Here is a 22,700-nt window from a genome sequence, read left to right as displayed (position 1 = left end):
CTGTCTCTTCTTCTGTCAGAATTACTATAATTATAATATTCATCTGGAATCATTCTGATTTCAACTGAGAAAACAATTTGATTTCTGTCTAGTTCTGCCTTGGCTGCTAGTCTGTCAAAGATGTGGTTCTATTTACTGCAACTTATCTAAGATACAGGAGTAGTGGTGAACCACCCAGCTGTGGTACCTGATGAGCTGGAAAGGCAGAGTGATGAGAAAACGAACAGAAATCAGGAGCCTGGCTTAGTTGTGCCAATAACTTGCTGAGCAGCTTCCCCAAATCACATCTCTCTGGGACACAGACAACTTAAGAAGAACACACCCTGCATGTTACTCATATAGTAATAAATGGGAGGCTGCAACTCAAGCAGAATTTTTAGTATCTTCTTTACTAGTTTTTCCCCAAACTGCATTTTTAAGGACTGATTAACTTTCTCACTTTGTATTAATCAAAGGCATATATAACTGTACTTCAGAACTTCTGAGCAGCATGAGATAGACACTACCGTAATTCTAGCTAAAGGCAAATAAAAATTATGTCTTACTCCAAATAGTCTCCCTATAGTCAAATGTGGACTTCTTAAGGGATGGAAGATGATACTCTAAACAAATGGCAGCCAAAAGAAAGTGTAGCTACACTCATATCAGACAAAAAGACTTCAAGACAAAAAAATTAACAAGAGACAAATTGGACAATGTATAATGAAAAAGGGACAATTCATAAGAAGACACAACTTATTAACATATATGCACCTAACAGAGGAGCACCAAAATATATAAAACAACTATTAACAGACCTACAGGGAGAAACTGACAGCAACACAGTAATAGTAGGAGATCCTACTTACATCAACCAATAGATAATTCAGACAGAAAGTCAATAAGGAAAGAGCAGCCTTAAATGAAACGTCAGATCTGATTTGATAGATTTGTACAGAACAGGCCATCCAAATGCAGCAGAATACACATTCTTCTCAAGTGCACATGGAATTTTCTCAAGGATAGACCATATGTTGGGACACAAAACAACTCTCAATACATTTAAGAAGACTGAAATCATATCAAGCATCTTTTCTGATCATAATGGTATGAATCTAGAAATCAACTACACGAAGAAAGCTGGAAAAAATCATAAAAATGTGGAGAATGAACAACATGCTACTGAACAACTGTTGGGCCCATGAGGAAATCAAAGGAGAAATAAAAAATTACCTGAAGACCAAAGAAAATGAAAATATGACATACCCAAATCTATGGGACAGAGCAAAAGCAGTACTGAGAGGGAAGCTTATAGCAACACAGGCCTACTTCAAGAAACAAGAAAAATCTCAAATAAACAAGCTACTCTCACACCTAAAGGAACCAGAAAAAGAACAAAGCCCAAAGCCAGTAGAAGGAAGGAAATAATAAAGATCAGAATAAATGAAATAGAGACTAAAAGATGATAGAGAAGATCAGTGAAACTAAGAGCTGATTCTTTGAAAAGATAACCAAAATTGACAAACTATTAGCTAAACTCACCAAGAAAAAAAGAAGGCTCTGATAAATAAAATCAACAAAAGAGGAGAAATAACAATGGGTACCACAGAAATACAAAGGATTATAAGAGAATATTATGAACAGCTATATGCCAACAAACTGGACAACCTAGAAGAAATGGACAAATTCTTAGAATCATACAACTTTTCAAGACTCAATCATGAAAAATAGAGAATGTGAATAGACCAGTCACTAGTACAGAGACTGAAACAGTAATCAAAAGCTCCCCAGAAAACAAAAGTTCAGAACCAGGTGGCCTCACAGGTGAATTCTACTAAATATTCAAAGAAGATTTAATACCCACCCTTCTCAAACTATTCCAAAAAACTGAAGAGGGAACGTTTCCTAACTCATTTTATGAGGCCAACATTATCCTGATACCAAACCCAGACACAGACAACCCAAAGAAAGAAAATTACAGACCAATCTCTCTGATGAATATAGATGAAAAAACTCTCAACAAAATATTAGCAAACCAAATACAACAATACATTAGAAGGATCACACACCATGATCAAGTGAGATTTATTCCAGGAATGCAAGAATGGTTCAACATCTGCAAATCAATTAACGTGACATATAACATTAACAAAATGAAGGACAAAAACCATATGATCATCTCAACAGATGCAGAAAAAGCACTTGACAAGATTCAACATCCATTTATGGTAAAATCTCTCAATAAAGTGGGTGCAGAAGGAATGTACTTCAACAAAATAAAGGTCATATGTATAAAACCCACGAACAACACACTTAGTGGTGAAAAACCAAGTGATCCCTCTAAAATCAGGAACAAGACAAGGATGCCCACTCTCACCACTCTTATTCAACACAGTACTGGAAGTCCTAGCCAGAGCATTTAGGCAAGAAAAAGAAATAAAAGGCATCCAAATTGGAAAGGAAGAAGTAAAAATGTCATTATTTGTGGATGACATAATTTGATATATGGAAAACCCTAAAGATTCCACCAAAAAACTATTAGAAGTAATAAATGAATACAGCAAAGCTTCAGGGTACAAAATCAACATACAAAAACCTGCTGCGTTTCTACATACTGCCAATGAACTAGCAGAGAGAGAAATTAAGACAACAATCCTGTTTACAATCACAACAAAAAGTATAAAATGCCCAGTAATATATCTAACCAAGGAAGTGAAAGACCTGTACAATGAAAACTGAAAGACACTGTTGAAAGAAACTGAAGAAGACATAAATAAATGAAAAGATATTCCATGCTCATAGACTGGAAGAATTAACATTGTTAAAATGTTGATACTGCCCAAAGCAATCTACAGATTCAATGCAATCCCTATCAAAATTCCAAGGACATTTTTCACAGAAATAGAACAAAAAATTCTAAAATTTACATGGAACATAAAAGCCCCCCAAAAACCAAAGCAATCCTGAGGAAAAAGAACAAAGCTGGAGGTATCCCATGCCCTGATTTCAAATTATATAACAAAGCCATAGTAATCAAAACAGCATGGTATTGGCACAAAAACAGATACATAGACCAGTGGAAGAGAATAGAGAGCCCAGAAATAAACCCACACATATACAGAAAATTAATTTACAATGAAGGAACAAAGAACATACAATGGAGAAAGAACAGTCTCGTCAATAAATGGTGCTGGGAAAACTGGACAGCCACAGGCAAAAAAATGAAAATAGACCATGCCCCACACAAAAATCAATTCAAAATGGATCAAAGACTTGAATGTAAGACCTGAAACCATAGTACTCCTAGAAGAAAACATAGGCAGTATGCTCTTTGATATTAGTCTTAGCAACATCTTTCCAGATATGTCTCCTCAGGCAAGGCAAACAAAAGCAAAAAATAAACAAATGGCAAACTAAAAAGCTTCTGCATGACAAAGGAAATCATTGACAAAATGGAAAGACAACCTATGAAACAAGAGAAGATATCTGCAAATCATATATCCAATAAGGGGTTAATATCCAAAATATGTAAAGAATTCATACACCTCAACAACAACAAAACAAACACCCTGATTAAAAAATGGGCAGAGGTGCTCCGCAACGAGAGGCCGCGATAGTGAGAGAGGCCCGCGCACCGCGATGAAGAGTGGCCCCCGCTTGCCACAACTAGAGAAAGCCCTCGCACAGAAATGAAGACCTAACACAGCCATAAATTAATTAATTAATTAATTAAAAAAAAATGGGCAGAGGAGCTGAATAGACATTTTTCCAAAGAAGACATATGGATGGCCAACAGGCACATGAAAAGATGTTCAACATCACTAATTATTAGGGACTTGCAAATCAAAACCTCATTTCTCTTAGAATGACTATTATCAAAAAGGTAAGAAATAACAAGTGTTGGTGAGGAAGTGGAGAAAAGGGAACCCTCCTGCACTGCTGATGGGAATGTAAATTGGTGCAGCCACTATGGGAAAAAGTATGGAGATTCCCCAAAAAATTAAGAATAGAACTACCACATGAACCAGCTATCCCACTCCTGCGTTATTTATCCAAAGAATACAAAAACACTAACTTGAAAAGATATACGGGTATTTAAAATGACCCGTATACAAGGACCTACTGCATTGCACAGGGAACTCTGTTCAATGTTATGTGGCAGCCTGGATGGGAGGGAACTCTGGGGGAGAATGGATACATGTATATGTATGGCTGAGTTGCTTTGCTGTGCACCTGAAACGATCACAACATTGTTAATCGGCTATACTCCAATATAAAACAAAAAGTTTTAAAAGAAAAGATATATGGGGACTCCTAGGTTCACTGCAGTATATTTACAACAGCCAAGATAGGGAAACAACCTAAGTGGCCATCAAACAGTGCATGGATAAAGAAGATGTGGTGTATACATATACAATGGGATACTATTCATCCATAAAAAAAGATGAAATCTTGCCATTTGTGACAACATGGATGGACCTTGACGGTATTATGCTAAGGAAATAAATCAGGAGGAAGACAATTTCACTCATGTGGAATATAACCCCCCCCCCCACCAAAACAAAGTAAATGAACACACCAAATAAAAACAAACACGTAGAATCAGAGAACAGAATAGTGGTTACCAGAGGAGAAGGGGCTTGGGGTAGGGTGCAATGAGTAAAGGGGATCAACGGTATGGTGATAGGTGGAAACTAAATTTTTGGTGGTCAGCATGCTGTAGGGTATACAGAAGTAGAAATATAATGTTGTACACATGAAACTTATATAATGTTATAAAACTATGTTATCTCAATAAAAAAATTTTTCAAAAAATTTTTAAAAGTGCGCTTCTTAAAACACCAAAAAAAGCTTGAGAATCTCAGGTTGGAAATCAGCTGACTGGATGATCTTTGAGGTCCCTTTCCACTTTTACTGTCCTAGGACTCTCAATGAGATACCTCTTTGATCACGTGCATGCGCACAAACACACACACACATACAATACAGATACATACACTCTCTCATGTTAAACCTGGGAGTTGCCCTTAATGCAAGAGGCACAATGTGTGGGACACCACTGCATCTATCATTGCTACAAAGATAGCAGTGATATCCTGCCTTGAGGCAGAAGCATCTTTGTAGCAATGATAGATGCAATGGTGTCCCACACAGTATGAACATCACAAATTTCCGACTGTCTAACACTTCATTCTTTTATCCAGTAAGTCCCACATGTGAGTAGCAATATACAGTACACAAGCAGACAGAAAAACATAACTTAAAATAAACAAAATTACTTATGGATTTACTCAAATATTCTCTTGAGGAAAAATAAAAGGTAACTACAGTAGATGCCTGTCTGCAAACATATCAACATGATACATGGTTAAGGTTCAGAAAGTGTTTGCTTTCATTTTTAAATTAAAAGGTCTTTATCCCTTTATCTGTATCTCACTGGAACTAAATGCTTTCTACTTGAACAAAGGTATTATTATACAGAAATACAAAAACATTTATCTTTTTCATACTAACTTTTCCTCCCACTGGGATATCTTGGTCAAATGACTGCCACTGTTTGTTCTTACATAGTTAGGCCAGGTCACAGGAGCAGCTAACCTGCCTAAAACCTAAATTTCAGATACAGAACCCCAGGATCACAGAAGAGGGGGTGTATTTTTCCCATGCAAGATATAGGCTCTTTTGGGAGGGGGGGTTCCATGGGCAAAGCTGCCCTATGCTGACCCAGGATAACAGCCCCAATTCTAGTCTCTCCATGAAGTCTGGACCATTACTGAATAATTATGAGCATTTGAAGGGCCCATCTTTCACTGAGCATGAACATACACTTCAAAATACAGATGTGCTCTCAAAGTGCACTCATTAGTTCATCTGGATCATAAACAGTGCTGGAGAAGCCATGGTAATGGGCCAATCCTCTTGCTGGGGAGACCACCCCTGGCTCTGTTCTCAGGTTGCAGCCTCTCCATTAAGGCCCACAGTAGCTCATTATACTTCTATGTGAGGGGTTCCTCACTCCAGTAAACCCAGGGTTGCATGCTACTTTCAGAGCCTCAATTCCTGCACGAGTGATTTCTGCACAAGGTAACCTGGAAGCTGGTAGACAGGCCCTGAGGGACAAAAAGAGGCCAGGCCATGCATAAGCTATGACCTTTAAATGTGGCCAAATGAATATCAGGTGCTCAACAATATCACTAAAGTAATTCTCTCACGGAGAGGGCAAATACAGGGGTGGTAGCAGGGTAGAAAGAACACTCAAAAAAACGAAGAGTGCGAGGAGTGGGAAATAAGTGTCCTTCTCTACAGCTGTCACTGTTAGGAGGGCCTTTGACTCTCAAACACAGCAAGCAGAGCATACTTGCTGAGTAGATAAAGTGGACTTGAGTGCCCACTCATCCCATGAAAAGCTATAGCATCGCTAGTACATCTCTGAATGAGGGGTTACGATGTGAATTTCTTTAAGGTACCTGCCAAATATGGTTCTAGGTTATAATTACTTGAGTCATTTCACACTGTATACTAACTTGGCATACAAGATGCCAAGAGCCATGTGGATGTTTCAAAGACGATATGGACTTCTTAAAGGGAAAGTTACAATGCTCTATATTAACATCATATATTAAGCAGAACAACTCTTCACTTTAAGTAGTTCAAAATTGCGTATATTAATATATACATACACAGACAGACACAGATACACAAACACACAATGTTTTCCTATAATAGCTTCCTCCCTGACCAACTCCTGGAGGTTGTTGGATGACAACCTAGATAACAGCCATCACTCTCAAGGCCAACTTACCTTAAATAAATCTGCAACTATTCCATAATCTGCCACTTGAAAAATTGGAGCTTCTGGGTCTTTGTTAATAGCCACAATTGTCTGTGAAACAAAAAGAAAGAGTTTGGCCTTTATAAGAAAACATACCACACAGATTGATGGTTCTATTCTAACTTCCCTAACAACAAATTTGTATTCTTAAAAATGTCTACCAAATAAGATTAGTTTGATTAATTTATGCCAATGTTGTAAGTTTAGAAATTTCTGGATTGGAACATAACAAGATTATCTCCCACCCCCACCACTAGCCCAGTGCAGTATTAAAAAGGTTTTAAATCATTATTTTTTAAAGTTCTTTTTTTACTTATGAAAAAAAATGTTTTAGGTAAGTAACAAACCAGAGGAGAGGATTCTGGGAAGATAGCCAAGTAGGAAGCATTGGGAATCTGTCTCCTCACCTATACTACAACTGAACTGGCAGAATCTTTCTAATGTAACCATTTTGGAACTTTGGAATCTATTAAAGGTTTGCAACTTCCAGGGGAAGACTTGCACGGTAAACTGTAGCTCTTAGCAAAATAGTTGCTACCCATCCCCCAGCTCCCAGCCCTAGTGGCAGGCAGCTGTGCACATGTCCCTGGGGCAGCTTTCACACAGCTTACAGGAGCCAGAGTGGGCAAAAAGGACCCTGTTCTCCAAATATTGAGGATCTGTGCTTTGATCATGGAATGCTGCTTCTGATCACAAAGGTGCAAAGAGGACAGTGGCTACTGCTGTTGTACCTTAACCATCATTGTTCATGCCTTCCCCCTCCAGTCAAAGTTATTTCCAGGAGATTTAAAGGATCAGTGCTCTTCATTTTTCTCTTTTTCCCCTTTTGGGAGCCAGACATTAAAAAGCAAATGCAGGCCTTCCCTGGTGGCGCTGTGGTTGAGAATCTGCCTGCCAATGCAGGGGACACAGGTTTGAGCCCTGGTCTGGGAGGATCCCACATGCTGCAGAGCAAATGGGCCCATGAGCCACAATTACTGAGCCTGCGCGTCTGGAGCCTGTGCTCCGCAACAAGAGAGGCCGCGATAGTGAGAGGCCCGCGCACTGCGATGAAGAGTGGCCCCCGCTTGCCACAACTAGAGGAAGCCCTCGCACAGAAACAAAGATCCAACACAGCCATAACTAACTAACTAACTAAATAAATAAATTAACTAAAAAAAAAAGTCTACTATTAAAAAAAAAAAAAAAGCAAATGCATATCAGGAGAAAACTACAAAGTGATCACACATGCCCAGGGAAAGGCACAGGCTCTGAAAACACCCAAGAAGACAGGAAGTTTATACCTCAGGTTAATACTTGGCACAGAGACAGCCTACAACAATCAAAAAAAACAAGAACAATAATAAGCAAAAACAATAACAAAAAACCCAGCAAACCTGGGGAAAAAGGAAAACCTGATTTCCAGAGATACCACATTATTAGATTCAAGAGTCCAGTTTTCAACAAAAAAATCACAAGGCATACAAAGAAACAAAAAAGTATGGCCCATTCAAAGGAAAAAAAAAATCAACAGAAACTGTTCCTGAAAAAGACCTGATGGCAGACCTACTAGACAAAGACTTTAAAACAGTCATCTTACAGATGCTAAAAGAACTAAAGGAAGATGAGGAGGTCAAGAAAACAATGTGTGAACAAAATGGAAATAGTGATAAAGAGAAAACCCAAAAAGAAACCAAAAAGACATTCTGGAACTGAAAAGTACAAAAACTGAAATGAAAAATTCACTGGAGGGATCCAAAGGCAGACTTGATCATGCAGGAGAATGAATCAGCAAATTTGAAGACAGGATGATGGAAATTAACAAGCTTGAAGAACAGAAAGAAAAAAGATTTAAGAAAAGTGAACTGAGCCTAAGGCACCTGTGGACCACCATTAAGAGACCAAAATACCTATGGTGGGAGTCCCAGAAAGAGAAGAGAGAGAAGAGGGCAGAGAGAATATTTAAAGAAATAATGGCTGAATATTTAAAGAAATAATTTGATTAGAGACATGAATAGAAACAGCCAAGAAACTCAAAAAACTTCAAGTAAGATGAATTCAGAGATCCACACCGAGACACAAAATCACACTTTCAAAAGCTGAAGATAAAAAGAGAATCTTGAAAACAGAAAGAGAGAATTGATTTGCTACACACAAGGAATCCTCAATAAGACTATCAGCAGATTTTCCATCACAAACTTTGGAGGCCAGAATGTAGTAAGCTGATATATTCAAAGTGCTAAAAGAAAAAAACTGTCAATCAATAATCCTATATCCATCAAAACTGTCCCTCCAGTGACTTTTGCAGAAATTGAAAAACTCATCCTAAAATTCATATGGACTCTCAAGGGACCCTAAATAGGACCAATGAAATAGGGAGCCCAGGACCAATGAAGAGGAAGCCCAGGAATAAACCCTCACATATATGGTCAAATGATTTTTGACAAGGGTGTCAAGATCATTCAATGGGGAAAGGATAGCCTTTTCAAAAATGGTGTTGGGAAAACTGGATATCCACATACAAATAAATGAAGTTGGCCCCTTACCTAACACTATATACAAAAACTAACTCAAAACAGATCAAAGATTTAAACACTAGACCTAAAACTACAAAACTCTCAGATGAAAAACATAGGGCAAGAGCTGCATGATGTTGGTTTTGGCAATGATTTCTTGGATATGACATCAAAGGTATAATAGGCAATAAAAAAACAGACAAATTGAACTTCATGGAAATTTAAAAATTTTGTGGATCCAAAGGCACTATCAACAGAGTAAAAAGGTAATCCAGAGAATGGGAGAAAATATTTTCAAATCATACATCTGATAAAGGATTTTTTAAAATTAATTAATTAATTTGTTTTTGGCTGTGTTGGGTCTTCATTGCTGCATGTGGGCTTTCTCTAGTTGTGGTGAGCGGGGGCTACTCTTCGCTGTGGAGCACGGGCTTCTCATTGCAGTGGCTTCTCTTGTTGCAGAGCATGGGCTCTAGGCGCGCAGGCTTCAGTAGTTGTGGCACGTGGGCTCAGTAGTTGTGGCTCGCGGGCTCTAGAGCGCAGGCTCAGTAGTTGTGGTGCACAGGCTTAGTTGCTCCATGGCCTGTGGGAGCTTCCCGGACCAGGGCTCGAACCCATGTCCCCTGCATTGGCAGGCAGATTCTTAACCACTGTGTCACCAAGGAAGTCCCATGATAAAGGATTAATATACAGAATATATTCAAAAACCTACTAAACTCAACAACAAAAATAACAAACTGCCCGATTCAAAAATTGGGTGAATGACTTCCATAGCCACTTCTCCAAAGAAGATATACAAATGGCCAATAAGCACATGAAAAAACGCTCAACATCACTGATCATTAGGGAAATGCAAGTCAAAACTACAGTAAGATACTACCTCAGATCCATCAGGATGGCTACTATCAAAAAAACAGACAAGTGCTGACAAGGGTGTGGAAACATTGGAACCCTTGTGCATTGTTGGTGGGAATGTAAACTGGTACAGTTGCTGTGGAAAACATTATGGAGGTTCCTCAAAAAATTAAAAATAGAATTACCATATGATCCAGCAATTCCACTTCTGGATGTATACCCAAAAGAATTGAAAACAGGGCCTTGAAAACACATTTGTACACCCATGTTCATAGCACCCTTACTCACAAAGGCTAAAACTTGGAAGCAACCCGAATGTCCGTAGATGGATGAATGGATAAGCAAAATGTGATGCATACATACAATGGAATATTATTAGCCTAAAAATGAAGGAAATTCTGACACATGCTGCATGGATTACCCTTGAGGACATTATGCTAAGTGAAATAAGCCAGTCAGAGAAAGAGAAATACCAAATGATGATTCTACTTAAAAGATGTACTTAGAATAGTCAAAATCATGGAGACAAAAAATAGAACTGTGGTCGCCAGGATCTGGAGAGTGTGGGGGGAGACTGGGATGTTACTGTTTAATGGGTATGGAGTTTCAGTTTTACAAGATGAAAAGAGTTCTGGAGTTGGATGGTGGTGATGGGTGCACAACATTATGAATGTATTTAATACCACTGACAGTGTGTACACATCTAATTTTACACTTAAAAATTGTTAAGATGGTAAATTTTATGTGTATTTTACCATGCAAAAAAAATTAAGCGCAGTGTACTAAAAAATTTAAATTTTCTGTATATAAATTATACCTCAATAATCTGACTTAAACCAAACAAACCAAATATAACTGGAAAGTTCTGCAGTTCATCGAAAAATTTTAGATATATTGAATGAAAACCATGGATGAAAAATTAATTAACTTATTTTATATTTGGAGTGTTTTATGCAATAAGACAGAAGTCTACTTTATAAAATCATCATGAGATACATATTAGAGTCAATCCTCAGCTTATTTCACTTATAAAATGATTAGTATTTTCTATCTCCTATTAACAAGTATATACATTTAAACTTGTGACTATAAATGTTAGATTTCAACTTAAAAAAAGTAACAAATCCATATCCTAATTCCTAATTCATATCCTAATCCTAATAGGCTTTGTAGCTCACTATTTATCCTCCATGTACTGCATTCAATTTAGTATTTTAAAATTACTATTCTGGGTCTATGTGAGAATAGAAAAGTTAACTATCTAGTCAGTCTGTTAAGTAAAGATGAACATTAAAACAAAAAAGTTTAAGTCTTTATGTATGCAGCAAATATTAATAAATGTAATAAAGCAAGTAAATTACTACATCTCCTACAAAAACTACCACAAGTTCCTCTTATCTCCTATAAAATTTTTAAGTGTAAAAGGTTATAATGACAGATCAGTAACAGATTAAGGAGAAATAGTCACTAAAAAAGGTGTTATGTTTACACAATTATTCGATTAACAACAGATTTATTTATAAATTACAAATAGTTTGGTATTCCCCACAGATGCTTCTAACACCATTGCAATTAAAGTAAAATTAGAGTTTTGACTCTAACATGGTATTATTTTAATAAAAAGATCATAATAATGTGAATCTCTAGAAGTAAAATTAAGTACTTCCCTGCCTATTACTCCATCTCATGAAAAACAGCTGGAACACCTTTTTAAAGTATTTTGATATAGTCTGACTTAAACTATAGGCTACATGACATTATGTGTAATTCCCCTAGAGGGGCCCTGAGGCAGAATATTCCAAAATATCTGAAACTGGCACACATTGTAGTCCAGGTAACTACTGATCCAGAGAAACATGCCATATATATTAAAGTATGGTCAGAGACGATAAACAAGGGTTTCAATATGAGCCTCAAATCCAAAGTCACAAGGACAAACATTTTGAATCACAGGCATTGATTTGCATCGAGGTGTTTCTCTTCTGGGAATATGTAGCCTGCTTCACAGCTACTAGCAGAGATTTATTTAATTAACGATGTTTAATGATTTTCCTGGAGGCCACCTAGTCAAACAGCTGACAGTTCAATCATCTGAAAGCTTTTTCATCCCACTATATAAAAGTTATTTGTAAAGAAAGAGCACGTAACTGTGGGAAAGGAACCACTATAGTATTTAAGAAAAAAGATTTGGGCTGTTCACAGTTTTTCAGATTACTAAAAGAATATTCCTGAATTATCAACTGTAAATAACTATGATAAAATCTTACTTGCACCTTAGAGCTCTTTTAATATGTCCTTATAAATGCATGTTCTTCTTCCTTACAGACCTTTTAAAGCACAGACTGTATTCAACCATATTAATATGTATACAGTTCCATCAAATTTCATATTCTTTCAACTAGACCACAATGCTAACTAAAACTACAGCTTATATGCAATGCAACTATCAGATTTAAATCAATCACTTAATATTCCGTTTTAGAGCTTAACCAAAATTACAACCTAAGACTGCTGTGTCTCCCACACAAGACAGTGATGGCAGGGACTATGTCTTTTTCATTTGAGCATCTCCAGCATCTAGTACAAAGTACATATGTTTAATAAATATTTGTTGATGGGATGCAGAGACAAATTCTTGGCTCAAGTTTATTCTTATGGATTGTTCCCCAACACTGGTCTCCTTACTTCAATTATTCTTTTTGCTTTGACTATCTAGTCCATTTCTCCCAATCCAGCCCTGTTGGCATGTAATGAGAACTTTCATTAAGATCGTCTAGGCAGGTAGAGGCTTTTATTTTAGAGAAGCAGAATTCTAGATATGTCTGAACTGGCCCAGCTAAAAATATTTTTTAAGGTTGCTGGTGCTGGAGTGGTTTTTTTCCTCTAATGCAGCAATAACATTTTCCCCATTGGCACTGCTGTTTTGAGAGCTCAGTAAAGAAAACTGCCATCCAACTGTGAAATCTGACTGATTTGGGGCCAATTCATTTAGAGGTTACAAGGAGGTAGTGCATGCATCTTTTCAAGTTAGAAGTTAAACCTATTAAAAGTTTTATTACCTTTTATATCAAACTTCCATCTGAATGGATAAAAGCAGGAGTGTCAGAAGCATCTCTGACTTCACGAAAGACTAAGTTCATAATTCAAACTGTGCATTGTTATGCATGAATTAATGTGTCATATTCTGAAATATATGTTCACAGAGTCATCACACATAGAGTCCAAGTAGCAAGTTAAAATCAAGTGTTTCCTCTATACACTGTATTTTTGACAGTTACTGAGGTTTTGAGACACTCCAACCCAAAACATGTCAGTCGCAATTTAGTAACAACCCAAGAAGAGGGGCCTTGCTGAGGTATGAGGGTGGGACCGTTAGGGGACTAGGATGAAGCAGACAGAGAATCAGGCATCAGAACCTCATAAACTAGATAAGTCAGAACCTCATCAAGTTGTTTTCACCCCACATTTTCTATCCATAGATTGTCAGAGCTGAAAGGGATCTTAGAGATCATCACCCAACACCTGCATTTGGCAGACACAGAACTGAGGTACCAATAGGACATGTCACGTGGTAAGTTGGCAGTGGAGCTGGGATTCAGGTTCACACCTCTTTCCATGACATAGCACTGCCTCTCCTACCAATGGTACATCTTCAGGCAGGGTACAGTAGCTTATTTATCTTTCAGTTCCTAGATTTGTGTTCATGTGAATGGTTCCACTACACACACTATAACTACATGGAAACATACCAGTCAAACCCAAGTTTTAAAATATGAAAACTTTTCCTCTTAGCATCTTTACTGTTGTGTAGTTACCTTGCTGTCTTTCATCCCAGCTAAATGTTGGATGGCTCCAGATATTCCTACAGCAATATAAAGTTCCTGAAACAAAAGAGACCATATCATTAGTATGTATTTATATTATATTATACCTTCCAAAGTATTCGCTATTAGCAACTCGAGTCTTACACCAGAAGTATTTTAAATAAAATAGATGCAATATGCATTACTTAAATTATGCTTTCCTCCTTCTCTGATCCCCTTAACCCATAGTCCTCATTTTCCTCTGAATTCCTATAGTAGTGGTGGTATAATAATAAATACATGGATAATGAGTTATTGAGCATTAACTATGTGTCAACCACTGTGCTAAGCATTTTACATCAACTGTTTCACTTAATCTCACAATTTCCTGTGAGGTAGCACTTTTTTGTATATGCTACTCACTTGGATAACCACACTTCAACTCATCACTCGGTATGTAACCATTCACAATACACACACGTTGTATATTAACATATAAACACATACACTTACACATATTAAAATATATTTTGACTTAATTGTTTGCCTTCTCGTGGATATTTGTGGAAGTGGTAATTAGGGTATATTTATTAAGCTTCATATTTAGAAAAACCAAAAATACAAATCAGTCTCAAGAGTCACACACACAATCTCCTTAACTAAAAAGTAACAAATTTCTCAAAGGCATAGAATGAACCTTTGTATTTCTAACGCCTAACAAATGGGTCACCGCACTGTAGTTTCTAAGTAAATGTTGATGATATTTGCATCTCTTCCTACCCCTCTGCCCCCACTAATTACAAAGGGAATGATGACTTACTACTGCTGCTCTCTGTCCCTTTATCTAAAAATTTTAAAGTATCCATGTTTGACAAGTAAAATTCACTATCATCATGGAAAACTGACTTAATAAGTGCTTAATTGAAAGAGCTAAGCTGCTCTATTCTGTCTAGTAGGGATAATTAAAGCTTCAACTGAAAAGCTTTTCCCACACATAAACTGAACTAACAAGTCCTGGCTTGGGTAGGGGGTGCACCTACCATGTAACCAAAATAACACTACAATTTTGTCACAAATGACAGTAAAGTTTCTCCTCAATATGAACAACATGGAAGGCATTGAAGGTGGCTCTGTCACACTCAGTTTTATTACAGGGCAGATACTTCAAAGTCAATGACAGTGTCAGGTGGTCCCACTTTGTTTTCTGTACTGCTCATAATCTTATTTATGAGCATTGGAGCTTTTTAAAAAAGCTCTCCAGCATTGGCCCTTTCTTAAAAAGCTCCCCACGATGCTCTAATGTATAGCTAGAGCTGAGTACCAGTAAAACAGATGATCCTCAGCTCTTGTGCAGCTTGAAACCTGTAACTCGACACAGCACACTGACAGCATATCTCTGGGTCTCATCTTTAAAGGCATAAAGTGTCCATTGCTTCTAGAGCAGTAAGATACACTGTGTACCCCGGAAAGGACACAACCTAGCCCCCATTGTGAGTTAATCATCTAAAAATCTAAAATGAGCTGGGCTTGTTTTTCGATTCAACTTGCTCTATAGTTAACCATCAAAAGCCTGAAGATAAGAAAGAGCAATTTGGCCTGAAGAGACTGTGTCTTAGGGTGGAGGGTATAATGCAGAAAGTAAAATGTATGGGTGAGGATAAAAAGCAATCCCATGCTCCATGATTCTATCTTAAACATAATCCAATGTGTCAATTACGACCATACACAGTTGGACAACACAATAAGGCCCTGTCACTATACTGTCTTACCAGACATGGACACTCACATGAGTAATAAACAAACACCACTATTTTCCATTGAAGATTTTACAGGTAACTTCAATTGATAATTTTAGCATCATTTCAGTTTATTCTGACTAGCATTTCTTTCAAGAAAGAACATTCATTAAATTATTCATCAAAATATACTTACTAAATCCTACATTCAGGAAAACCAGGCCAAAAAGTTCTAATGTAAAGATTTTTAAAGTAAGATATTTAGACAGACACTGTCTCACTAACCACTCTTTTAAGTATATTCTCAAAGCAAGTATTGGGAAGGATCAATAGTTCTGTAAATGAGTCTTTCTGACATACATGTCTTCATTAAAATTCAGCCAGTTTTAAAAGCCTCTCCATTTGCATTATAAAATGCTAATAAAAAATGTTGATTCACTCTGGCACTACACATCAACATAAATATGATATAAATGAAATTTACTTTAAACCCCCTGAGAAATGAATACTGTTGGCTTTATCCATAAATGTCACTAAGGAAATAACAAATTCTGGGGCAAAGGAAACCAAAGGCAAGTGGTTCCAGGGTCATTCCCTCCCTTCTGACCAGCATAAATTGCCCAAATAGGTCCACATGACCAACAGGACCTTATTTTATACTAACTTGCAAACATGGTTCTCTTAATATAAAAGCTTTGCAACAACAGCCCTGAACGAGTCCTGAGATTCTGGCTGCTGTTCTGAGATCTCATAGTTCTCTAAGGCAGGAAGAGAGGCTTTTTTCTTCTTTTTTAAAAAACATGTACAGGCAATTAGACTAGTGTCATAGGATTCTTCCTCATGGTTCAGAAAGCATTTTTGTATTTCAATAATAATAATTAGTATGTACAAAACTCTCCACAGATGCTAATTTATGGAGCACTTTAGACACTGCTTCACAACATAACAAGGCAATGCCTGCCCTGAGGCACTTTCTTTCTAAATCAGATAGTAAGATAATTTGGAGAGAAAATGAGAGGCGATGTTGGAGGGGAGAACAGCAATTAAGGGTTCAAGAAGAGGTGGGATTAAAGAAAGGAACAGACACAAAAGGAAGGAGGGGTAGTCCTGGGGATAAAATCCTAGTAGCCTTTACAAAGGGAGGGAAATCTTGAAGAGTGAGAGACTAGGACAAACTACACAGCTGGTAGCAGTGTGGGTGGATCATCCTGCAATTCAAGGATGGAGACTGGTGGGAAGAAATAAAGCCACAGAGCAGTAAGAGAACCAGGGGTTACTCTGAAATATAAAGAAGGGACAGCACCTTCTTCAATACAAACAAATTCTGGCAGAAGAAAACACAAATATCTCTTCCTTTGCCAAAGCCTAAAAAAGACTACAGCTGTAGACTCATCTGAAGAACTTAGGGGCAGATGTCTAAACTACTCTAGAGTGGGCTCAGATAAAAAAAAAGAATGGGGCTTGGAAACTTCTGCATCCAGTGCGGTTAACAGAGGTTTGCAAGAGGAGCATATTATTGTGGTTTAGAACCTAGGCTCTGGAATCTCACTGCTACGTTTAAATGCCAGCTCAGCCACCTAACAGACATGAGACCGTGGGCCAATTATTTAACCTCTCTATGCCTCAGCTTGCTCATCTGAAAAACTGGGATTCTAAGAATCCCCACTTCATAGGGTTACTGTAAGGCTTCAGTTCTTAGCATAAGTGTCTAGTTTCCCAAGACACAGGTGTGCCACTCATGAATTGAGATGTGCTCAAACCTCGATTTTCTCAGCCCACTGGGTGACCAGTGGACTCCTGGGGTGGCCCCAGGGCTACCATGTACAGCTGAGCAGGCTGTATACTGAACAACTCTGAAGGGAGGTATCATTCATATCATAGTCATTAAAGATCTGCATTTTATTACAATAATTTTCCAACAGATGGCAGTAAAGTAACTTGAGAAAGGGGTACTTCTTTCCTAATTCATACAAAAGAGTTGTATGGACTAGCAGAAGTGCAGGGCAGCAAGAAGCCCCTGTGGTACAAACACTGTCCTTGTCTTAAGGATGCCACAACATGGTTTTACTGTTGTTGGTACAGTTACACGTTACAGGCAATATAAAGACAACTAATTCTTTGTCCTGTGTTCTCATGAAGCTCACAGTCTAACAATGTAGGTTAAGGTAAGATAATAAAAATCTGTAATTCATTACAGGAAAAAATCAGGGTGTGATAGAGCTCTGGTCTCTTATGCAACCCCTTACTTTCTGTTCCTGCCACTGAGAAGTGGAAAGGCCTTTACAAGCAGGAAGCAGTTCTCAGGATGACAGTCCTCTGTAGTCGTTTCTATCCTCTGCCAAACAGGAGTCCACTTTTATATCCATCTGTTCCTGTTCCCTTAGTCCTTCAAACAAAATAAGCTTTTAGGAGAAGTTTTATTGATCCTAGCCTGATGATAAATCTGTATGTCTGAGAACAGAAAGACTGGAATGAAATCTTAACACTTTTACGGAAATCTAACCAACCTGTGGAATCGACATGGTCAAAGTATTCTCTGGTGGATGATTTGGGTTTTGGCTGCTTTCTTCAGAAAGTATGTGCTAACATCATTCTCCTGCTTTACCCAAACCTTGTGCAGGAAATCTGGAATTCCAAGAGGTATTTACTTCTGAGTCCTGCTCTCTAGAGGATTCTGGAGCAAAAGCTAAGGAGAAAACTGTTTCTTACTTGCTCATTGTGATTTCTGCCTAACGTTATTAAATCCAAGAGATATACAATATAATGTGAGCTACATAATTTAAAATTTTCTATTACCCTCATTAAATAAAGTAAAATGAAATAGGTGAAACCAATTTTAATAATATAATCTCAATTAAGACTAGCCACATTTCAAGGGCCCAATAGCCACATGTAGCTTAGTGGTTACCATGCTGGACAGCACAGATCCAAGATGATTTAAGAGCAAGCTAAAGAAGGGAATTCCCTGGAGGTCCAGGGCCCACTGCTGAGGGCCTGGGTTTGATCACTGGTCAGGGAACTAAGATCCCACAAGCCATGAGGCATGGACAAAAAAATCAAAAACAAACAAAAACAAACAAAAAACAAGCTAAAGAAGAGCCTTCTTGTAAGCTCTAAGAGGTACTGTAGAGCACAGTTTGATAGTAGACCTCAGGATAGAATGACATTAGTCTCTTGTGTCAGCTTTGCTTGTATTATCTCAGAACAAGAACATTTATAGGTTGTTCAAACTCTGTGAGAGAGAACCAAAAAGGAAAGTCAGCAGAATGACGAAGCTGAAGATGAGCATGAGAGACATGAGAGACAGCAAGATTAAACAAGGGAGCAGCCAATAGAGACACAAATAGATGACAAAAATCCATCAATTTTCAGGTACGGTAGACCATCATAGGAAAACCAAAAGCAGATGAAAATGACTGGTTTAAAACAATAAATTTATACTCTGAAATTAATTATCAAATTTTTTCTCTAGTAAGATATTTTTTCTTAAAATTTTAGAAAAACCTGAAAAATCTATCCTGAAAAGCTCACAATTCTTAAAAAAGGGTACAGGCATACCGTGGAGATTTTGAGTGTTCTAGACTACTGCAATAAAGCGAGTATCCCAATAAAGCGAGTCACAAGAAGTTTGTTTCCTAATGTATATAAAAGTATGTTTACACTCTACTGTAGCCTATTGATTGTGCAATAGCTTTATGTCTAAAAAAAACAACATACCTATCTAAATTTTAAAATACTGTATTGCTAAAAAAATGCTAAACATCATCTGAGCCTTCAGCAAGCCATAGTAGTAACACCAAAGGTGACTGATCACAGATGACCATAACAAATATAATAAGATCAGAGACAGATGGGTTCAGATCCTGGTTCTTCCACTTAACATCTGTGTTCTCAGGTAAGTTACTTAACCTCTCAAAGGCTCAATCTCCTCATGTGTAAAATGGAGATAAATACCTGCAGCTAATAAGGATTGCTGTGATTATTAAATAACAGAATGCATGTGATGTGCTCAAGATATTAGACATTAATGCTATTATTATTATTACTGAATGATCACTAAATCTTTAAAGGCATTAGACAACCAACTACCATATAAATTCCATTTTAAACTTCTTAAGTAGTTTACTATTGTAATAGTAACTATTACTATCTCAAGGCAAGTTGTTATTTAACTTGATACAATTCTTCTGGGATAATGTACTGGGAAAATTTCTTTTTATTGATATTTGTTAGTTTCTGTTTTGCCTTTAGTACTAGCTGTAAAGTCTGAATTTCTGCCCAACTTTCTAGACAGTGCTGGCCGGCCTAGGAAGTTGAGGTGAGTTTCTTTACAAAATTCTAACACAATCTTCATACAGGTACCAAGACATACCAAATTGGTCATACAAAAAAATACATATATCAAGTTGAAATTACACTTTTTTTCTAGAATTGTAACAGTATTCTGCTGCAGCAACTTCAGATCTGCTTTACTTTACACAAAGTAGAAAGGAAAGATTTAAACATTTACTTTTTTGTTTATATGAAATATGACTATGAGAGGAGTAGTTAAATCTGGAGGTTTCCGAGTAGAAAAACCAGGCCAATATTACTTCATCTCTTTAAAAATCAGGTTTAAAATGTCTTTCCTACCAAGTCTCCCTTTCTAAATAGAGTTGGGGAAGGAATGTAAAAAACTACATTTATTCAAAGATAAAAAATTTTAAAGACGTCATATAAGTAGTTCTCACCAGAGTTCAGAAATCCAATGTTACGTGCTCAAAAACAATACCCTATGACTGCCTCAGACAGGACAAGTTTTACAGAATGGCATATGCTCTCTCAACCTTCTTTACTCAGAAGACTACAAAGGCATAAACTTAAACAGCAACTGTTACAGCTAAAACACAACACGTACACAGGACAAATGCCAGGTTAGGAGTTAAATGGAATTCATCATAACAAATAATGAATGTCTCTTTGAGAAGTAGATTAACTGAACTATATATTCTAATTACGGCAAGTCTCCTGTGCATTAATATTGCTGTATTTCATCCTGCTGCTCATTTAAAAGGCCAAACTATTTCCTCTGTTTGCCAAATTGTGTTTAAGTCTCTTCTCTTTTTGGAAGAGGCCCCAAAATGCAAAGCACAACTATCTGTGGCTCTTTTCTCAAACAGCTCTCTGCCTATATTATGAAATTCTCAGGCAGGATTATGGCTAAACTGAGTTTTACATGAATAGAGAACTTTTCCCATACTCTTGGTTTGAAGCTGAAGGTATGTCCTATCCATCAGACAATGCTCCTATACTAGGACTAATTCAGGTTTTATCAGGATTCAAGATGGCATAGTAATCATCACAACTACATGAATTGTCTATGATATGCCAGTAACCATATTCTACTTTATATACATTAGCTCACTTAACTATGATAATAACTCTAAGGGGTGGAAATTCTTCTCATTTTACAGAACAGAAAGCACAGGCTCAGGCAGGCCTGCTGAGTTGTTCAAAGTTATATACACCTAGTAAAAGGCAGGTTTGTTAACCTTAAGTTTTTCTTAAGAGAATATTTTGACAATAAATTTTTAATATTTAACTATTTTGCAATTAAATGCTTAGCATTTACGTAATTAGCTTCTATACTAATTCACAGATTTTCTACTGTGGGGAGATATTCTTCAAGTATACCTAGAATGATAGAAAGCAAAGTATATTATATAAAATTATTATTATATAATAATAATAATATATTATTATAATAATATATATTAATAATAATATATTATTATTATTATAAAATTATTCAGATGATTAAATTACAATGAAATATTTGGGTGTATGACATCAAAATATTTAGATACAAAATCAGTCTATTACAAAGCTTTGCATTTTAGCAGATCAAATAAAAATTTTGACTATAAAATTTTTTATCAGTAAGGTTTTTTTAACTGACCTGGTTAGTTAGATCATGCTAAATTATATATACCTATATAGAATTTTGGAGTAGTAAGGAACCTGTACGAATTTAGGCATAATCTTTTTATTTAATCAATGAAAAAACAGAGGCCCCCAAAACCAAAGCTGGAAATTGAACCTGACTTCCAAGTACTATTCTTTTCACTCACCAAGCTACCTCTTTCCCAAAATTACTAAGAAGGCCATTGTTTGTGCACAGCCTTTTTTGATGATTATTTAATCTAAAATTATTAAGATAACTTCTGTGCCAAGGAGCTTATGAAAGGTACAAAGTAACCAGAGGAACAGAGTTTGGAGGTTCTTCAAAAAGCTAAACAGAGAATTACCATGTGACCCAGCAATCCCACACCTAGGTATACCACCCAAAAGAATTTAAAACAGGGACTCAAACAGATATCTGTACGTGCGTGTTCATAGCAGCATTATTCACAATAGCCGAAAGGTGAAAACAAAACAACGTAAGTATCTATCAACAGATAAATGGATAAACAAAATGTTCATGGACTATTACTGAAATATTTTTCAGCCATAAAAAGGAATGAAGTTCTGACACATGCTACATGGATTAAATCTGAAAACGTGCTAAAAGAAGACAGTCACAAAAGGACAATTATTGTATGATTCCACTTTTATGAAATATCTAGCATAGGCAAAATCATAGAGACATAAAGTAGATTAGGGATTACCAGGGACTGGGGTGGGAGGGAATGGGGAGCTACTGCTTAATGGGTGTAGAGCTTCTGTTTGGGGCCATGAAAACTTTTGGGTATAGACAGTGGTTATGGTTGCACAACATTCTGAATGTAATTAATGCCTCTGAACTGTACACTTAAAAATGGTTAAAATGGTAAATATCGTTAGATTTTACCACAATAAAATCATCAAAAAGTAATTTCCTTGACAGAATCCTTTACATAATTCTCTGTCTTCAAAACACTTAATTCTAGAATCCTGTGGTTTCAACAACTATCAAAAGTAAATAGTTCAACATAACATTAAAAAAATAACAATAGGTGAAACCAGGTAAAAGATTGATGGG

The 22,700-nt window shown here is 36.8% G+C and overlaps 1 protein-coding gene across 1 annotated transcript in view; it reads right to left on the bottom strand.

Moving 5' to 3' along the window:
- ETFA (electron transfer flavoprotein subunit alpha) overlaps positions 1-22,700 on the bottom strand; it is a 92,858-nt gene that overhangs the window by 11,547 nt on the left and 58,611 nt on the right. The window contains exons 10-11 of the mRNA XM_082452687.1: positions 13,977-14,042; positions 6,782-6,862 (exon numbers count right to left, since the gene is read on the bottom strand). Of these exons, the coding sequence (XP_082308813.1) occupies positions 6,782-6,862; positions 13,977-14,042 (147 nt within the window). The remainder of the gene's footprint in view (positions 1-6,781; positions 6,863-13,976; positions 14,043-22,700) is intronic.

Source organism: Balaenoptera physalus (assembly GCF_965194825.1).
Source record: "Balaenoptera physalus genome assembly, chromosome: 2".
In the NCBI taxonomy this organism is placed as follows: domain Eukaryota; kingdom Metazoa; phylum Chordata; class Mammalia; order Artiodactyla; family Balaenopteridae; genus Balaenoptera; species Balaenoptera physalus.
This window is presented reverse-complemented; position numbering and strand designations above follow the sequence as displayed.